The sequence below is a fragment of the Synchiropus splendidus genome, chromosome 18 (genome assembly GCF_027744825.2).
Source record: "Synchiropus splendidus isolate RoL2022-P1 chromosome 18, RoL_Sspl_1.0, whole genome shotgun sequence".
Lineage (NCBI taxonomy): Eukaryota > Metazoa > Chordata > Actinopteri > Syngnathiformes > Callionymidae > Synchiropus > Synchiropus splendidus.
In genome coordinates, this window is record NC_071351.1 from 10,870,772 (window position 1) to 10,891,236 (window position 20,465).

The 20,465-nt window shown below is 41.4% G+C and overlaps 1 protein-coding gene across 1 annotated transcript in view; it reads left to right on the forward strand.

Moving 5' to 3' along the window:
- The window catches only part of plxna3 (plexin A3), an 89,216-nt gene that overhangs the window by 20,437 nt on the left and 48,314 nt on the right, over positions 1-20,465 (forward strand). Inside the window, exon 6 of the mRNA XM_053850639.1 lies at positions 4,228-4,410. Coding sequence (XP_053706614.1) covers positions 4,228-4,410 — 183 coding nt within the window. The remainder of the gene's footprint in view (positions 1-4,227; positions 4,411-20,465) is intronic.

Genomic DNA, 20,465 nt, shown 5'->3' on the forward strand with positions numbered 1-20,465 from the left:
ACACTTCTAAATGTGATATATTGAATGTAACGGACACATGAGGTGGTACGTTATCTATCGCTGTATCAGATCCAAAAACACATTTTCTACTGTTTATTAAGATCAGCCTTGAGTAAAAGAAAATCTCATGTTCGAACAGCAGAACAACATGTTTCGTTTTGTTTCGTTGAGGTTAGTTTTATTGGTAATTATACAGCAGTAGTTCAGCACATGGTTTAATTTTTCATGATGTTATGCAGTTCGCTTCAGGGTCATAACAACAATGTAGTAGGCCTAGTCGCACAATGTAATTATACAGTTTTTTCTGTTTCCTGTAACAGAAAGCAAGTGGTGACAGGATGCTTATTATATATTTGATGGTGAATCAGTGTGCTAGATGTGTAGCATAGATAGAACTTGAAGGCCAAATGTATGAGATGGAAACTCAGCTTCATCTTACTCATAAGTTTCTCAAGAATCAGGCCCAATGTATTAACTGTTTTACCGTTTCATAAAAAATGTCACATAATTCTATATTGAGGCTCCATAGTAAAATGTTTCTTCTTTTCAATTGAGCGTTTACTCCAAATCTGTCGACAGCTCTGCAAAATTTTCTCTTCATGTTTTGAACCGCTCGCGTTGCTAATCCTGCTAATCTGTGTCCAATCACTGCTTATGCACATCTTCAGAAATGTACACTGCAGCGTTGGCGTCGCTCGAGTTATTTAAGGCGCAGCAGCCGTCTTTAAATAGCTGCAAGGAGTTCTCGTCGGCAAACAAATCGCGAGCCAGATTATGATGTGTGAAATTTCCGCATAAACTCGATGCAAACCTGACGACCGACTGAAATGTTTTATTTTCTTGTAACATATGTTGAACAGCAAGGAGGAATAATAAACAAACACTTCAGATGGCAATTGAATACTCATGACAGTCAAGATTGCTAGGTTTTTGTCTTTGTTGGGAAAAGTTGGCGGTAAAAATGGCGAGTATTTCAGTTCAATTTGAGGTCAAGTGTGGACTTACTTTGAAAATTTCCATCACTTGTATGTGGTGGACGGAGGTAGTCTTTAAGTTTAATGTGATAGGAAATTATGAACACAGGCGAAAGATTCAGTTTCTTGTGAAAGTGCGTGTCCCTCAAGAGGGGTTATTTAAGGGCAGCGGGAAATGATGTTCTTATTCATGGTGGTAATGGCCTGCTGTGGTTACCATGACAACCCAGAGACTCCTGCCAGGACACCAGTTCAGGGCAGGGCTAGGATAGAATATGGTGGGAGAGGAATAAGGCAGGAGGAGGTCTCGGTCGCCTTTGGCAACCAACCTATCAACTAGCCGACCAATCGCAGTCAATCAACCACACACAGATAAAAGTGATGAAATACAAACTAATGAGGTCTGATCCTGTCGCGACGGTGTGTGTGTCAATTAAGACCCGGCCCATAATAGTGGGGACATTGTCATGGGGGTGTGTGTGTGTCAAAGAGAGCCAATGTCTAGGCTTTGACCTCCTTCTTTTATTATAATCAGCAGGGAGTGTGAGGGGATGTAGCGTCGTGCGCTGCCTTGAATGGATGTCTATGTGAGTTGAAGCATGTGCAGATATCATTTGACAAGGTCCCCGGTTGTATTTGTGTGTCCATGTGTCTCTTAAAATATCACTTGGTTGTTTGCGTGTCAGAGCGATTGAGCCTGTGGGCTGATTTGACTTTCATGTGTCGGTGTGTGTGCGTCATGTATGACTCACACCAGTGATGTGTGTTTTGTCTGCCAAGCTTTCCAGAGTGTCCCATGCCTTCTATGCTACGTGGGGTGATCATCCCAGTCAGAGCTCAAGGGTCTGTCTTGCTTTTTGGAGACCCATCAACCAAATAAAAAAAACATACTTTATTAGCAAGTACTTAATAAATAGTACTACTGGCGTTGGTATAGTATATTATGTGAAGTCTGTTTTTATTCTGATAAAAATATTTATTTTCGATACTAAGCTTTACAAAGTTCAGATTTTTTTTCTTCTTTTTGAATACTGAAGTTCATTCGTGCCTCTTCACCATTGTCAGCTAGCCAGGCCCATGGCACGCTGGAGCCATTCCCAGGTTGATAATGGGAAAGACAGACATGCAGCCTTTCATTCACAACTATGGACAAATGATTGCCACCAATTAACCTGAATAGCTGTTTTCAGAGGAGGAGAAACCCAAGTAGGGGGATAGTATCCACACAGAGGAATAATAAGCCTTTGTACTTCCCTTAGACCCCACCCCCCCAAAACCAAAAATGGAAAGCTTGTGTGAGTTCTTTTGGTTCCTGAAACTTCCCCTATATTCTGGTATCAACTCTGAAAAATCCAACAGGGACTGATGAGTCCAAATCTAAAACAGACTGGGGTTAATTCTCTTTCCTTCTGTTACATATGGTGTCAGAATTAAGTTGGTGGACCTCATGGGCCCAATTTCCATAAAGGGCCACAGGTCGACATGAATATACATATCATATGGGGGAGGGGGAGCCGGCCTGGTGACAGGAAAGGGATGAGGCAGGACCTTGGGTCTAGGTCGTGCTTTCCGAAAACAATAAATGTGTGATGGATACTGAATAAACACCACGCTAACACCAGCGGTTTGTCTTTTATCATCAGAATTTATTTATCTTTGACCGCTCGATGGGAGGAAACCATTTCCTGTCAACATTAGCAGAGACAGACAGAAGGGTCTGACGCTTTCCCAACCTTTTAGGATGATGGTCATTTGTCAAGAAACGGCCCCATATCAAGCTGCTTCATCAGGGATTCTGATCATTGGAGGCTGCATATGTCATTTACACGGACAATAGAGGCTGTCGTCCTGTTTGGGGTGTTTCTTTGGCAGCTACAAAGCTAGCTATTGTTCAGTTAATTGACCTTATACAGTTGCAGAAGTGACACTGGTACCTGGGGCAGTGCATTGAAGCCAAGCCAATATGACTCAAAAACCCATATTGGAGACGAAAATCTGTAAGATGAGATTTGTCTTAAAAAGAATTTAGGAGCACAACACTGTAGACCTCTTTATGGAATGAAAATTAGAGAGAATATTGCAGCAAATAAACTAGAAACAGCGTCAACTCTGTGGGAATATATAGGTGCCGCCCCTCCCTCTGTCAATGACGAATAGAGTTACTAAGTCGTCCTCATGGATGGTTTGTAATGAATACAAATGTTATGAACCTGCGTCATCGGAATGATCCGCTGCATCTGAGGACTTCAAAGTAATCTCCATAAAAATACTGCTGCAAAATGATGGCTCAGCAAGTGTGTCCTTAAACGCAACACTTGCTCACACACAGACTTTTATGTCCAACTGAATGATTATTGAAACAGGGGAAAGCAACTTAAAGAAACCTGATCATTCCTTAGAAGTGATTTAATTCCTCCGAGATTTGGGGAGTTTTTGTGACGCTTCAGGACATGCACCTTTAATGACAGGGCGTTTGCTAACTTTCTTCTGGTGCGCGTCTTTCATTCCAACCTGTAATCATTTTGGCCTTCCTGCTGCTTCCTATTGAAACAGAAGAGTTCTTTACTCAGTCTTAACTATTAGGTATGAACCAGGAGGGAATGATTACCACCTAAGAGGAAACACATTGTGCTGGTACACGACCAGAATCTAGTGTTGTGCTTCACATAATTACAAGACATAAGGGGAATTAAATATCAGAAAAAGAAGCATTCACTTTCCACACTGCTCACGCTTATATCTAAAAAATATTTTTGTCACCATAACAGTGAACCAACCCAATTTTTACTTTTTAAGATTTAATTAATCTTATTTTTTCAGTATTTGGATTTGCTGTAACATATACTGTAACATATATAACATATATATATATATACATTTATTCCATTTCGTGTTTTACAACAAATATATAAACACTATTAGTATCAGACTTTAAGCTATGGTAGGCTTTAAAAACTCCTCCCCACTTTAACTGACAACACACTGGTTTATTAGTGCATCCACAGACCCATGTTTATTATAAAAGCTGAACCTACATGTCAGAGCTGTTGAGAGAAATATTGATTATAGGTGATTGATGACAACTGATTTGATTTGAGTGATTCACCAGATGTTTTGTATTTCTGATGAAGTGCAGATGCTCTGCTGACATGCCGTTGGCAGAAGGATCTATATTTCCCTGTATCTCCCTGCTGATTTACACAACCCGTCTTTTAAAAAGAATCCTTTTCTTTTTTTTTCTTCTGGCCTGCAGCCTAAGCAGATTGGAGATGATTTTTGTGGCTTGGTGCTGAACCAGCCGCTGGGAGGACTGCGGGTCATCGAGGGGAACCCACTCTACGAGGACCGGACCGAAGGCATGGGGGCTGTGGCTGCATACACTTACGGAGAACACACTGTGGTGTTTGTGGGAACTCGGAGCGGACAGCTGAAGAAGGTAAGAAAAAGGGATAGATGGATCTAAAGTGGCTGCTTAGTTGTTTGCGGTCTTTGAATGTGTGCAGCGGAGGAAGAAAAGAGCTGATTACAGGAGGTAAAGTGAGTCTGGATTCTTTCTGACTCTGACAGGAAAATGTCTGTGTGGATGTTCAAAAAGAAGGCTTCTTGATAGTTTTTCTGATTCTAGTGCTGCCATGCGAGATGCTGATAATATAATCCGAGTCACACAAAGGGTTTAAAATCAATGGCTATTCAAGGATATACGGCTTTTTCTGTCTCACTTTTCCCTCGTGTTAACTGAACAAGATCAATTGCTTGACATCCATCACTATCTGTTTATGTTTGTGCTACTCTCACTTTCTCTGTGTGCGTTTCTCTTGGAGTACATAGTCATGCTTTAAATCATCATGACATTTAGGAATATACAACGCCTGGATCGACACAAAGCATTACTCCTTTTTAAAAAAAGACTCGCCACTCTTCTCTGCTAAACTAGTCCCACACTCCAGTTTGACATGGTTGCTGAGTTAAGCTTTAAAAAACATTTCATCGCGAATGTTTTGACACTTGTTTTTTTTTTTGTGATAACTGTAGCGATTTGTTATAGCCCTGGATTTGAACTAGTGAATACTTGTGCCTGTTTTAGTCACTTGACTTCTATTCTGTGTTTGGATTACACATTGGAAGCTCAGAAAATCTCAATTGAATTATATGCCACTTGCAGCAGCTCATCTTTATACGTTATCTCCATAACAGCGCAGATAAACAGTCCAATAAGCTGGATCCAGGTGATGCAGAATTTAAAGCTTTCTGAGCACTAACAAGCTGGACCGGCATTCTCGTCTGGTGCCTCTGCGGACGTCCTCTGTCTCACACCGAGCTGAGGAGTTGTCTCGTCGGGTAGTGCCGGCCCCTCTTACAGACAGTGTGTAGCTGTCAGAAAAATGTCCCACTTAGCAGCACAAACTGTCTGTTTTCTGTCTGCGCTGGAGCCCTGCAGTCGGTTCCATCCACGCTGGTTCCCTGCAGGAGTGTCTCTGTCCGTTCTGGAGAGGTTGAGACGAGAGCAAGTCTGAGCTGCCTGTACTGTGTGGATAAAGCCAGCTTAAACACACTGATTCTGCCTCTGAAACACACAACATCACCGGTTTAATGACTTTCTTCTAAAGCCACTTACATGCAGATTAAGGGTTTCTTGTTGCATTAAGATAATTCCATCAACTTAACCTAATAAAACCACTTCTTATTACAGTTTTTGTTTGGTCACAATATAAGGCCTGTAATGCAATGGGAAGTTTTCTGAATGATTGTTGGTGGCACTGGTGACTTGAGAGCAGACTCTTGAACCTGAACCAGATCAGGGTTATATCGAGCTGAAACAGGGGTTCTGCCTCATATAGGAGAGGAGCCTGTCCGTCCCTCAAAACCAGGCTTAGAAAGAGAGTTGATTCAAGCATCTTCCACACCTGTCAGGAGTCTCTGATTGTCTGTGGATTGTTCATTTAGAGCTTAGGTTTTTGGGGGAAAGTGGCTACTGTATTGAAAGATATTGAGATGATTGGATGTGTCGACGCGTGTCTGAGTGGATGAATGAATGACTGAATGGATGGGTGAATAAATCCAGCATCTTTGGGTCAGATGACCTGTGAGTAAGACAGGATGCCTGGCAAAGTGCAATGTTCATCTCTACTTCTTTACACAAGCAAGGGCGAGTATTTGCGAGAACCTCATACACAATGCTTGGGTCACGACATGATATTAGCACAATGTAACACAGTATTGTGATACACAATACAGTATTGTGAGAGATGGCGCAAAGGATTCGTAAAAAGGTGGATGAATGGGTTTTTAAAGGGTTGAAAAATGCGGCGGACGCTGGAGGATTTAACGCGGTCTCAACATGTCATGCAACAAACAAAGTGAATTGGAGATATTTCTATCTAAACACATTTTGATATCAACGCAGAAGGTTAAATTGTCCACAGCTCGAGTGGCGATATAGATCTGCACTTGGTGAAAGAAAAGAAGGTCGGAGGCGGTCTTGAAGCGTTTGTTTGAATGAATCGCTGCAGTCAGGTGAGTGGGAGCAGCAGCAGCAGCAGAGAGCAAAGCGGGGACTTCACCAAAGATAGAACGCTGGAGTTCTCTGCCAACTCTGAGTCGACATCTAAAGCAACGCCCAACCCTTTCCAACATTGGGTCTCTGCGCACAGACTCTACCTCTGGCAATCCCTCCACATCCATCGATCACCAAGGTCGGGGTTCAGACGAACATCTCCCCACGTGAATGAATATTAAAGCAGCAGCTGCGTGGGAGGAGGGGCGAGCGGGGTGATCACCGAGAGGATTCACTCACATCAGCTTGTCCATTTTTAGTTTTAAGGCAATTAAAATTCATCGTTCACAGGCTGGAAAATGGAGATGATTGTGTGGTGCGGTGTGGAATCGAAGCTTTTAAATTCATCTTTGCATTTTAATGATGGCTGATGTAGATTAATGAGGCTGAAGTGTAGAAGATGATGTGTGAATATCTGCTTCAGTGGAGTTGTAAATCATTTTGAAATCGGAACAAATGTGCTTTCAACTGTGAGCAAATAATTGATTGGCAATTCTACCTTAATAAGATCATTACGGTCATCACAACCTCTCCTCTAATTTTTGCATTAATTTTATATGTGCAACATGTCTGGAATGGGGCTCAGGGGTTAGTGCTACCTTGCTAGATGGAAGTTGCAGGTTCTCTTCCAGCTCCACCGTCTCCGTGTGGAATTTGTGTGTCACCCTGTGCTTGTGTTTGTTTACAGTGGGCACTCTGGTTTCCTCCCTCCGTCCAAAAACCTGCTGAGCTTGATTATGAATTGAGTGTGTATGAATTGACCTGTCAAACAGGAATGAATGAATGTGTCTAATGATATATTTTTTATACACACATTTTTAATGTGGTTTGGAACTGGGGAAGTGCCATTGATTCAGGAGCTTTTGGGGTGGGAACCAAAAATGTATGTATCATTTTGTGGATTTATTGGATCAACCTGAATACTCCATTAGCTTAGGAGTGTCAAACTCAGTCACACAAGGAGGCGACATTTTCGACTAAATTCACGGAACCCCTAAGGCAGCTACAAGTATTTAAAGGTCTTGCAGGCCCTTTAAATTGACTTGCGGGCCTTGAGTCTGGACACAAACTAACTGGAGTAGTGGTGGTTGAAATAGTTGAACAGAAAAAGTGTGAAAGGATGGAAGTGACAGTCAAGCCACAGAACATGTGATGTGATGAAATACGTCTCCCTACATTTCCAAACATAAACAAACACAAACAATTGCTCTTTTTTTCTTGTTTGACAAATAAGCACAATAGAGGAATCGGAATTAATTTGGCGTTATCTGCACAGATCTGTGCCGTGCGTCCAAACTTCATGGAAATGTCTGTTCAGCTTCCGGACTGTTTATTTTTTATTGTGACTCTTCACCCATAATCAAATCAGTCATTTGTAACTGAGAGCGATCTGTCCAGCAGATATCAGAGACGGTCGTGACCTTTTACTTATCAAATTCATCTGACGTGCACACAAGGAGGTTCAGCGTTCCAACTCGATTAATGTCATTGAGGACATTAATCACTTAGGCTGCATTTTTCATGTTTAGTGTGGCCGCCATTAATCACCGGAGAAATGTCTGTCGTCGGCATGGAAAGTTTTTTGTGACGTCTTTTTGTTGGGCTGACCGTCATTGAACAGTGCGGCCCTTTTGCAGTTTGACTTCTAAATTGGGTGAAACGAAAAGTCAAATCAATGCTGCTCTTCTGTTCCAGTGGATTATGTTCAAAAGCTTTCTGAAGCAGAGGACATTGTGATGCAGACTTCACTCCACTGTCAGACAGATGCTCTTGCTTCCTGTATAACTGCAGGTTGTGATTAATGCTGCGGGTCCGTTCCAGCTGCACACTGTGTGGATCTTGTGTACATGAGTACTACCAGATGTAGACAAGATTGGCAATAATTTATGTGCATCTCTGAGTAGCGAACCTGCTCCATGATGCCATCTTTGGAATCTTGATACAGGAAGGTACTTTTTGTTCAATTGTAAATATGCTGAATGATGATTTTTATGATTCAAAATGTGGAGAGTGAGTGTAGAAATTAGGTTATTGTTTGCTGATGACAAGATGCGTGACAGTTCCCTTTTGACTGACGCCGATTAAGGTCAGTCCACCTTAAAGTGGAGGTTTGACATATTCAGGTATCAGACCGTAGAAACCAGGGGTTTAAAATACACAAACCTTCAATAAACCAGATTGTTTAAAGGACAAGCGGCCGAAAAACACAGATTTATTCCAGCCTCAGGACTCAGCGGCATTCGAACGGCTGGTTATGGTGGTTTTTTTATTGTTAGTGTTTTTCCACTGAGCCCAGCAGCAGGCTGGGACTCTATTTGGGACTCAGGCCCAGTCGGCCCCTAACAACATAATCGCATCAGCTCTGACTGTCAACACACAGAGCCTGATGTCTCTCTGGAAGCTCCACAGTGAAACCTGCCTGGATCACCAGTCTGGCTTTTCAATAGCAGCTTTTATTCCAAAATGTTACATGTTTATATTCACAGAAGGGAACATATTTCCTTCCTTCCAGGCATCTGCTGGTTCTTCATCTAATGGCCATGAAAATTGGCGTGTAGAGATTTGACTTGCCGCAGATAATCCATCACCATCCGACTTCAGTCGTCTTTATTTGTGGGTTTGTTGTTTTGTTTGTGCAGCTTAGAGTCATTTTTTACATGGGAATCGATTGCTGGTCGTCAGGACTATTTGTCGCTTCAAAAACGGCGTGAGAACATCAACACGACTGTAAGATTCTGATGTGTTTATGCCAAAGATATAGTCGGACAAATTATGGAATGGTTGAGCTGATCAAGCTCAAGTCCCATCTGACCATGAATATTGAGAAAGCATCCTGTATGCTTTCCAATGTACTCCTGCATTTTGAGATGGTGTTTGAGCTGAAAAGGCACAAGAGATTCCTGTTTACAGCAGATTATGCACAGGGATGTGACTATAATCCAGAACAGTCCTGATATCTTGAGAAGACAATGACTCCCAACATTTTAAGAGATTATGTCCCCACTCTGACTGGGGAAAGTTTTGGTCACGCTCAGCTACAGCTGACTTTTGTTAGTGAAAAATATTATTTTAAGACTATTTATTATACACTAAAGTTCAAAATACACGAATGATAACATATTTGTCATGTGCTCGCATCCTGAGGTGTCAGTCGAGAGCTATTAAAACAAAGCAGCATGAGGTTAAAGTTCACCCAGAAGTTGCTTTTGTTCTCTGTGAACCTTGTGGTGATTCACTTTCACAGAATAACTGTCTAGTTTCAGGAAAAGCGTCTATAAAACCTCCCCCAAATTACCCCAGGTTCCCCAGCTGCTGTACTGCAGTTACGCCATCCACTCTGCTCTCCATCACGCTACTCCCACCTTGTTCATTTACATTGTTGCTGGCATGAATTTAGAAGCTTTAATGTGGTATTTCCCATTCCTAAAACACAACATTGGCTTTAACATTTTACTGCTGTTTACTGTTGTAAAAATTGTAAAATTGTATTTTTAAATCTTAGTTTAGTTGCATGACCTAAACACATAGCTAGCAATGGAAGTAGCCAGCAAAGTGTGAAAAAGAATTTAAATATTTTTTGCTCCAAACCAAACTACACAACCGTTCATCATGAGTCTTTTCAACTTTCAACTCTATGTAGATCCTCATTATTAAATCACTTGGATTCCACTTAGGCGTGTCTGAATAAAGAGCTATGTGAAAAGGAATGACATTTAAGCTAATATTACACATGTGTTGGGATAAAAATGTTTTCCAAAATATAAATCCCGGAATGAATCAGACGTTCCTAATCAGAGGGCAACAACTGGAGGTGAGACAGGGGAGTTGGACCCGCAGGAAACCATCTGACAGACGGAGATAAAGTCAACAGAGTTTGAGTTATGAGTCGCTGTTTTTCCAATGAGTCTCTGTGGCAAACGGATCAGGACGACGGCTGCGGTGGGTCTCTGCTCCACTCCTGATGTGTGACATCATCTTGCCATGCTGTCGAGGTCGAATTCCCACTTGTATTGCTATCACATTTGCCAGTTAAATATGTAAAATTCTAATATAAAATTCTACTTTTTGAGATGGTTCAGATATATGTTGCCAGTAATCCAGACAGTAAATATCCCCAAAGGTGTGTTGTTATCGGACAAAGAAATAGCGGGTTTTTTGCTGGATTGTCTGCAGTATAAGATTTTACTTGACACATGGTGGTCGTTCTTTTGTAAGTGGCAGTGGTTGTTGAAAGGGCCGTCACCATAGCAACAGTCGTAATGGATTTAATGGTTCCATAAATGTTGCTCTCGAATCAGCTGATCCCACCACTGATTGGATGGAAGCTTGCGATGTCGTCATTGAAGGGGCAATTGTTACAACCGGAAACTGGAGGCGACCTCCCCGGAGAATGCATGTGCGTGCGCGTGGGTGTGTGTCAGTGGTCCTCTGTTCTCCTTCCAAAACAAACAGGCCTGAGGGCAGAGGAGACACGCTGCACTGACCGCACCTCCCAGCACATACACAAATAGAGTAAGACTATAAGCCTTCCAATTGGAACAGTTCTCCACATTGGAGCAGTCATTTTAGTGTAGATTTTGCAGGAAAAAGACGGTTGAAGTCGTCCTCAAAAGTGTGAGGAAATCAAATGCTGGTGTGGTTTTGAAAATGGTCTTCTTCTTCTGGAGTGCGGCGGTTGAGTTAAGACAAGCGGAAGTGCTTTCACTGTGATCAATCATTTGCAGTGTCAGTATGCTGTATACACAACTCAGCAGTTGTCCGTCAGCTGGGCTCATGTTGATTTAGATAAGTACCGATTTTTTTCTGTTGCGTGAGAAGGACTGTCAGCATGAAGCCACCTTTTTTAACTCAATTTCTGCTGTGTGTATAGATCAGGGGCTCATGTTTAATTCTCACCTTGTTGCTTCATTCTTACCTTCCAAAGTGATGCTCAAACTCATTTTCTCCATATGGAATAATATCAACATGTATATCATAAAATTTACATTTGAACTTTTCTATTTTTTCTGCTCAGAGTTTGACTTTGGCGCTCTCATCTGTTGCTATAGCAACTCCGCATACATCTCCTCCAGCTGGCTAATTCGATAGTGAAAATATTGTTTTGATTCTTTTCTTTGCTGATTTCCTGTCTCCAACAAAGCTCCTAAAAGCTCCTTTTTTCCATCAGCATTTTTAAAAATAAAACTTCCTTCTCCTCCTCTTCCTCCCTGCCATTACCGCAAAGTGAATTAGCAGGGATGAGTCAGCCAATCAGCTACGGCATTCAGAGGGAACAGAGCCATTATTGGCTAATGAGACGACGGGGAATTAAAGCTTTTATTATAATAACAGTAAACTCTGTTTGTTAGTGAGCCACCCGCACCTGCTGCTCTCTTCTGCCAAACGTTGGCTTGTCTTTCTTTTCGTGCCACCAGCGACCGGGGAATAGTTTCTCCCAGGAAAGACAAAAAAAAAAAGAAAAGATCTCTTGATTAAGATTCATACACATGATCATTATTTTCGGGTGCCTGCACCTGTTTCTCTATTTCACCCTGGAGCATAAATCTGGAAACAGTCCTGAGTACCTTTCAAAGAAAATGAAGCACAAGAGGAAGCTGCTTTCTCGGCTCCAACACGATTGATTATCTTTTGTTCTGATGTTATTGGGAAATGGTTGCACCTGTGAGCGTCACCTGCCCGGAGACATGTGACCCTGCCTTCAGACAGAACCTGACGGATCACCAATACGGAGCGCACACACACTCCGGACGTCATGTTGACTTATTTATTTTCTTGAATATCTGCCAGACCATAACTCAGCCGTAAAGCAAATCTGGACTCTAAAATACGATGATTGATGCCACTTGATTTCGGTTTCCAAAAAGAAAGGGGGAGAGCAGAGTGTGGCAGATTTATGTACCGCCTCAACAACATCTACCTGCCACCGACACACACACACAATGGGATACTGGCCAATAACCGGTGATAATTCATGTGACTGATTAGTGTGAGATTGGAGAAGAAAGCTTCACACATGGGTTCTCAGAGGCTGACACACAGGGCCACCACACACCTACACAAATGCACAATATTATTAAAAGGCACCTACTGTGCATTTTTTTCTTTCGTAATTGAATCTCACGCTCTAAATGTCTGTATTTATGATTGCAAATATGGCGTCCACGCAATGAAACAATCACTACAAATGTGGCAGATGTGGCAATCCCAACAATATATATATATGTATATATATATATATATATATATATATATATATGCACCAAACTAATGTCCTTGTGTTTTTTGGACTGGTCGGAATGTTTTGGATTGATGTTGGACCCGAGGCAGCCTTGAAAAAAATCCTCATACTTTATAGCTATAACTTCACATGTCATAAAAACAGCCATCCTCTGATCCCGCTGGATTACAAACAGGTGCGCAATGTCATCTGTGAACATTTGGAAAATGCTGCCTCAGTTAGTTTTACAACTGACATCTGAAGCTCAGATGTCAGTGCAGTGTCTTTCTTCAGTCTGAGTGCTCCAAGCGGGAGCTTTTGGTGACCCACAGTTTGATATAAGAGCCCACATCTTTTTCACACTCCACTGTTAAGCAAGTACAAAAGAGAATTATTAATGGGTAGGTTTCTGTGTCGGCCAATACCCAAGGATGTTTTACTTTTATCAGACGTGAAAAAGTGATTCCCTCATTTTTACCATGACCTCTGACTCTCCTTGTTTTTGGCTCTCTACACCCACTTCTAGTTTCCACTGTAATTAACCATGAAGTTGTTGTAGTCTAAATGCGTTTTTCTCAATAATAGCAGACTGTTAATTGCGTTTTATTGTGTGTGACTATACTCCCCAAATTCCCTGTCCCGCGTCTGACAAAAAATGTCAATCCTCTTTCATAATCTTTGACACATCCAGCCAAATCTTAGCTGTAATGGCGTCTAATGATCAACGTATTATTGCCACCTCACTCCTCCTGACGGATCGAGGAAAACGGGCCGACTGCGAAGCATGGGAGTCGATTTATGTGTCAGCCTGCGCACTCCAGCTTGGGCGGTGCATCCGCCAGCAATAAATTGCAGGTGTTCAGTGTGGTCGTATGAGTTGATGAGTCTTTCTGCCAATATAAGCTCTGTTGTGGCTGTGTGGCTGCAATGTGTGTCTTTATTGATTCTCCTCTGGCTGTGTTTTCGCTCACAGCGGTGTGTGTTTGTGCCTGGACTTCATCCATAATGTAACTTTGCTTCCATAATAAAGCAATTCAACCTTTGTGTGTGGGAATGGAGCATGTGATGGAGATCTGCTTGCTCAAATCAATGTGGGCAAAGCATCAAGGATTTAGTGTGGTTTAGGGTTATTTTTGATGCTTAATATTATGGTCAGATATTTGTTCTTCAGTTGGTGTTCTGGTCTGTTATGTAATAGTGTCATTTACCTATTCTTTTTATGGAGTATATAGAGCTGTAAGTGTGTTAAGAAATAAAGACAAATGGTCGAACCACTTCAGCTATGTGAAAAGATTATGTCCAGCCACTTTGTAAGGGATTTAAAAAAACTAAAATGAACGGAGTCAAATGAAACAAATCAGAAGACTGGATTTAAAAAAAATGTTAATTCGAGGTTTTAGAAGTAATTGGTCAGAATTAATCTCATCCTAATATATTTAATTCAGTCATTGAGGAGAAAACTCTTTACTACATCAAGCGCACCGAACATTTCTATCCTGAAGGTTTTGAAACTAAAATTTTCCATCTTCCATCCTTATATTTACTTCCCTTTGTCATTGTTTTTTTCTGTTATTAGTTATAGAAATCTATGCGTTTAAGTCTCTGCCTCAGTATTTTTGGAAGATTAAAAGCTAGTCCCCTGTGTTTTCTGTCTTTCTTAAGAAACTATTTCACTCCATGGATTTTCTTTTTTTGATTATTCTAACATCCAGTTTGTTTTGCCAGGATTGCATATGAGTTGGTGTTGTGTGCATCTGCTGACAAATATTACTGGCATCCTTTCTGTGAAGTTTACACTTTGAGTGTGAACGATGGCGGTGAAGTAAGTGTTTGTGACAAAGGGTTGTGTTTTATTATTCTCTTCATGTGTAATCTACATGTTTACCTCCATCTGCTTGTCATTTTGGACGATATGTCATCATCGTTGTACAATCCAATGCAATTTAGGGGGAGTCTACAATACTTGGATGCAGAGTTTGCCACTAACATGGTGAAATGAAATTGTATGTTGAATTCATAAACCTTGTTGAAACTGCTTGAGATATGGTCTGGCATAAATGGTGTAATGTCTGCTTTAGAAGGCTTTGAGAAAGGTGAATGCAAATGTGCCTCCAGCTTTACCTTATTCTTATTTTGCTCAGCAACCTCACGGCAGACGGCCTGGTTAAAACGTCTTCATGCTGCAATAGCTGGTATTGTTGCTGAATGTGAGAAGGTCCTGTTCCATTCATTGTCTAGAAGCTCTCAGTTTGTGCAGACGGTGTTGCAAAACCTGTTGATAAATATGACCTTTAATAGCGTCCCTTTATAATAACAGAGGGATGCCTTTTTTTGCATAAAAAATGTATTGCAAAAAGACCCCTCAGACAATTATAAAACCCGTCTGTGTGTGGATTTGTGTCAGCATTTTAGTCGATTATTATTGTTATGGTGTTGTGTTGGTGAGTCACTGTTTGACCCTGTCAGAAGGCTTGTGGATGATTTACACTGTTTATCTAGCTGTGTGACCCTTCACTCTCTGTCTCTCACTCGCTTTAATGCTTGTGTGTTTGTGTGGCTTTGTTTCTCCTCGCCGTGTGTGAGTACTTCCTCACTGTAATTATTTAATGCAGCCACTCATAACTCTTGTCTGTATAGCTGCCACTGTAATGAATGCAGGTGTTTAAGAGGCAGCTAAACACCTGCGGCTGATGTGTGGAATAGGCAGTAAGGGGAATATATTTTCCTTTAAATCGCAATTAAAACTGTGCCCTCTGTTTGACTTTGAATCATTCCGAAGGATATTTGATGGTAAAAGCAGCAAAAAGGCTGTCGCTGAAGTGTCGTTTCCGCAACAGCGAGGAATCAAGGACAAACATTTTCACACTTCATTTTCCTTTTTACTCTGATTCAGGCTGCCTGTACAAAGACGGCTTTGAACGGCTGAAGTGCTATCCGACGAGTGCAGCCTTTTAAAAATCTTTGACTTGTTAGAGCAAATTTGTTTCGCTGCATTTTTTTCATTTGTGCAAACTCACTTGAAAACTTTAGTGCTATCAACCCCTGAGTCCTGTATTCAGCCATATTGGCTATTGAAAATCCTCTGCAACAATTGCAGCTTATAAAGTCTTTGTTACCTGTGCAGTACTCTTTGTGCAGCTGGTGAGTTATACCTGTATCACTGCCAAAGGTTTGCTTATGTCATCCCTCCCCCCAACCACCGCCGGCCACTTCTGCGTGGAGATAGCCTGCTGTGTAACAAAGAGCAATTGCTTCTGGAGGGGAATCTTATAACATGCAGTAGAAATGTAATTACCTCATAGATGCGGTGGACTTTGCCGAACCACGGCTGTCGATATTGTCATTGCTTCTGGAAGCTCGGTGTCTTTATGTTGTGGTCCAAAACGTCTGCTCACTATCTAGTTAAGTGTATCTGTGTGTCCTTACCAGCTGGTAAATGGATCCTGAAGCTGTCTTAGATAAATGTAAACAGGCTCACTGACTTCACTAGGTGTGTGTATGTGTGTAGTTTGTCAGACGTCACCGTAGGGAATGACTACATCTGTCGTCTTCCACCTTTTTTCTCTGTTTTTGTCTGCTATCTCCATCGGCCTCTCTCTCTTTATTGAGTGTGGAATCCATAAAGTTTGTCCCAAAGGATCTGTTAGAGCATGATGTCACACAAACACACACATGCACAATATCTTTGTCATCATCTCTGTTATATTGGATTCTTGACCTCTTACTTAGTTTGAACTGCGTATGAACTGTAAAATTGGTAAGCAGTCCAGCCAGTGAAGTCTCAGTGTCCTTGTTCAGATTTAGATCGCACCAGTGTATTTAGCACAACAATGTCCGGTCTCAATGCAACCATAAGCATTTTTTTTTCTAAACTGTTTCTGGTTCTTTTACACATTGTGTGGGATCCTTTGTTTATGTGTGTGCATATGTGTGTGTCTGTGTGTGTGTGTGGTCAGCCAGAGAACGACACACCCAGTCTAAATCAGAACACGGTTAGACCTCAGTGAAACACACTCCAACCGTACAGTATGGCTTCGTCCCTTCCTGGCTGTATATTTGTGCGTCCTTGTGAGGATACTTGTAATTTGGGGTTTAAACTAACTCCGGCTTCATCCACATTGAGCTTCATCGAAATCTGAGTCTCATCCATCAGTTGTGACATCATCATCTGCCAAGAGCTCTCTTAAAGACACAAGGACACAAGGAGGCAGACACATGTAGCTACCTTGCAGCACACAGGACCATGAACAGCTGGAAAACAGTATTATTTGACACTGCTTAAGACAGAAATTAAACTCCAAAAACAGTCATTATTCTTCTCTTGTTGGGTAGGCTGCTCCAATAATTCAAAATCACATGACATAAAAAGAAAGAAATCAGCCAGTCATCCATCCTCACTCTTAACATTTATCTCTGTGGCATGAGGACATGAATACAGACACTTCATGCTGCGCTAAACAAAGGCACTATATAAGATAGCAGGAAGTAACAATTTTAATTAGCTTTTTCTCCTCCCCAAAACAAGGTAAAATGGGTGGAAATAATTACATAGTCATTGGGGTGTAAGTACTTACTCGTGCGCATATGCTAGTTTTTAGCATGGGTAAAACAAGTATAGCTTGGTCTTTGTCTTTCCTTCTCTTTACAATTTCATCTTTTTCTTCATTTTTATCTTCATTATATCCAAATTCTCAAGCTTTTATCAGCTTTTATTCAATAATATTTTCTAGGATGTATAGCAGTGTTAGCAAATTTTGCGTTGTCCTTGTTTAAATAATAAAAAAACACCACGACAACAATCTTTTTTGTTGCTAGTTTAAACAAACCTTTCTGTTAATTTCATTTTTTTTCTCTTTTGTTTGTTTTTTATTTTGGGGATTTATTTTTATTATGGGGATTTTGTGATTGAAAAGAAAATGTCTTCATTTCTGTTGTTAGTATTTTTTAAATATTGCCAGGTTCAGCCGCTACTCACTGACTGGCTCCCTTTAGATGGCAGTCTCTGCCATCTCGCAGTAGATGTGTGGCTGGATGGGGGAATAAAGCAACACTGCAAAAAGCTTTGAGTAGAGATACTGCAATATAAATTCAGGCCATTTACCATTTATAAATGAGTAGCTGAAGAACTGTTTCACAGCATCGCTGCGTTTGCAGTTCTCCCATAATTCTGGCGTTTTAAATGCGGGATGGAAACGGAGCGAGGTTGTAAAGAAAGTAATGTAATTAGCAGCCTCTCTCAGGATGTGAGCCTGTGGAATAATTCAGCTCTTTATGTATGAAGATGAACAATCGTCGCTTTTATCAACATTATCATCTCAGCCAGAGCTGTGCACAGAAGAGCAGGAGGGAGGAAGAGAAAGTGGAGATGGGAGGAAAGTAAAGAGGAAAATGGTGGAGGAGAAAATGAGGATAAGAGTACAAGTCAAACGGGGAATGTAAGTGACATGGGAATAAGATGGAGGGGTGGAGAGGGGTGTAAAATAAATACTCAGGATTTAAAAGGAAGGAAGAACAAGATGGAGGGGAAGAGAAATAAAAGATGAGGCAGGAAGATTAAAATATGATGGCCGTCGTTTTAAAAGAGGTGAACATAAAATTTAGGTTGAGTAATAAAATTGAAAAATGCTTTAAAAATTTATATTGACTTCATATTCATCATAGATTTGCCTTTTTGTGAGCTGAATCTGCCGTGTTAATATTAATGATGTTATTGCCTTGTGAAAATAAATTAAGTTGAATGAAAAAAGGTTTTAAAGGAAGGATGTAACGATGACAAATCTTTGGCTGTATAGAGCTGGAGAAGATGTTGTAGGACAGTAGGCTGGATGTGACTGAAGGGAACAGTGGAGGCAGCAGAGTTCCAGTTAATCCAGTGTGCACCTGAAACTGGGTCACATTTTATAGAAAATACAAGCCGAGGAGGTGGGGGATTATGGAGGATGATGGAGATGGAGCGCTTTTATTCTTGTCGGGGGGGTTCCAACAAAATATTGTCTGAAAAGATGTTGATTGTGTCTTTAAAAAAAAAGAAGCCGAGACAAGAGGAGGATATTGTCGGGATGAGTAGAGGAGCAGAGAATGGAGGGAAAATAAAGAGGTGAAGAGAATGAAAGGGGAGAAGGGGAATTAAGTGGAGGAAGGAAGGAGATGGTATTGAAAGACGGCAGAGTGGCGAATAAAGCTAACCAACAGGAAAGAGGAGAGAGATGAGCAAGGGAAAGAGGCTGACAGAAGGGGGTTCGGAAGAAGAATACAAGTAAGAAGGGGGTGATGATAGCAAGCGATGGAAAGAAACAAGCAAGTTTGTCTGAGTAGAACAGGTGCCACGACTGGTTCACCTCGGTCTAATCAGCGTTCTGCATTCAGACTTGCGGCTCTCACTTGTATCATTTTCATTCTCACTTGGTCGAAATGAAGGCTTTGAAGACTCAGGTTACAGTTCAGTTCAGGTCCAGTGTGTAGTGAGGGGACCGGGGATGGATTATGTTAATGAGGCGTGTCAGATCGCTCTTTTGTTTCGCCGTCGCCGCGTCCCATTGAGACGTGCTTCCTGTTCCCAAGAGTTTCCCAGACGGTCAGTGTGTGTGAACGTCAAGTCCACGATAAAGTCTGGCAGTAAACAGACTTTATCAGTGGCTGCACGGACTGAACAATTGCCAGGTTTCCATCCACACGTAGTCCAAATGTTAACCGTGATTGTGGAGAGTAAGGACAATTTAATTCTTACTGAAGCTTGAACAGTCCAGAAGCGTGGTGCTGGCAGATTGTTGTAACCTTTTGAACCCAACTGTGTGCTGTGATATTGCTTTAAGACGTGAGAAATGTAATACAGAATCAAGCCACTTCATTTTACTCAGCCAGGATTCAGTTGGCAAAGTTTTGAAAAGTCACCTTCCTTGTTTCACTTCTTCTCCCTCTTCTTCTGACCACCTAAAGTTGGGTAGTTTGGTCGGCAAACCCCAGAAGAGTTTCTCATAAAATTACAGAGACTGTCCGATTCGAAGTGGCATGTTTGGTTTCATAGTTGTTTAGGTCTGTCTGCGACAGCGTTTGAAGTTTGAAAACGCTCTGACCCACTTCAGGGATTGTGCGTCTGTTGTCAGTGATTACAGCACATTTCATCACGCAGTAAAAAGTGACACGTATTTGCTGCAGAAATTAATTAGCTTTTTGTCATTACCCCCCCTCGCACACACTCACAGATCAAGGTGCACAAAAACCACCTGGACTCGGTGGAGTCACCGTGATCGTCTGAAGAACAACAAGTCACAGAAGGTGAAAAATGCAATGGAAGCTCCAGTAACTTCATTTGTTCGCTGTAATTAGAACCAGAGTCCATGAACCAGTGAGGGACTTAATGAACTTTTCTACTAAATGAATCTCTCGGTGACTGAAGACAAACGAGGTGCTAGTGCTCCGAAAAGCAACACTGGTTGTCCCGTGCTGTGTAGAACTTTTTGTGAAATGCCATCATACATTATCAAGACCAGACCTTTGGAAAAGTTTCAACTGCTGTTAAATCACAACTCTAACTTCAACTTTTATTTGTCCTGGATCCACCGTGTGCTGCCTTTGTTTTCTTACCTGTGACCTCCAGAGTCGCTGAAAATATTCATAAATTATGATTTCATTTTCAGTCAGGGTTGCTACAAAAAACATTTCCAGGAGATCGCAATGTTATAGCAAATATTAACGCAATTTCAACCAATCCTATGATTCC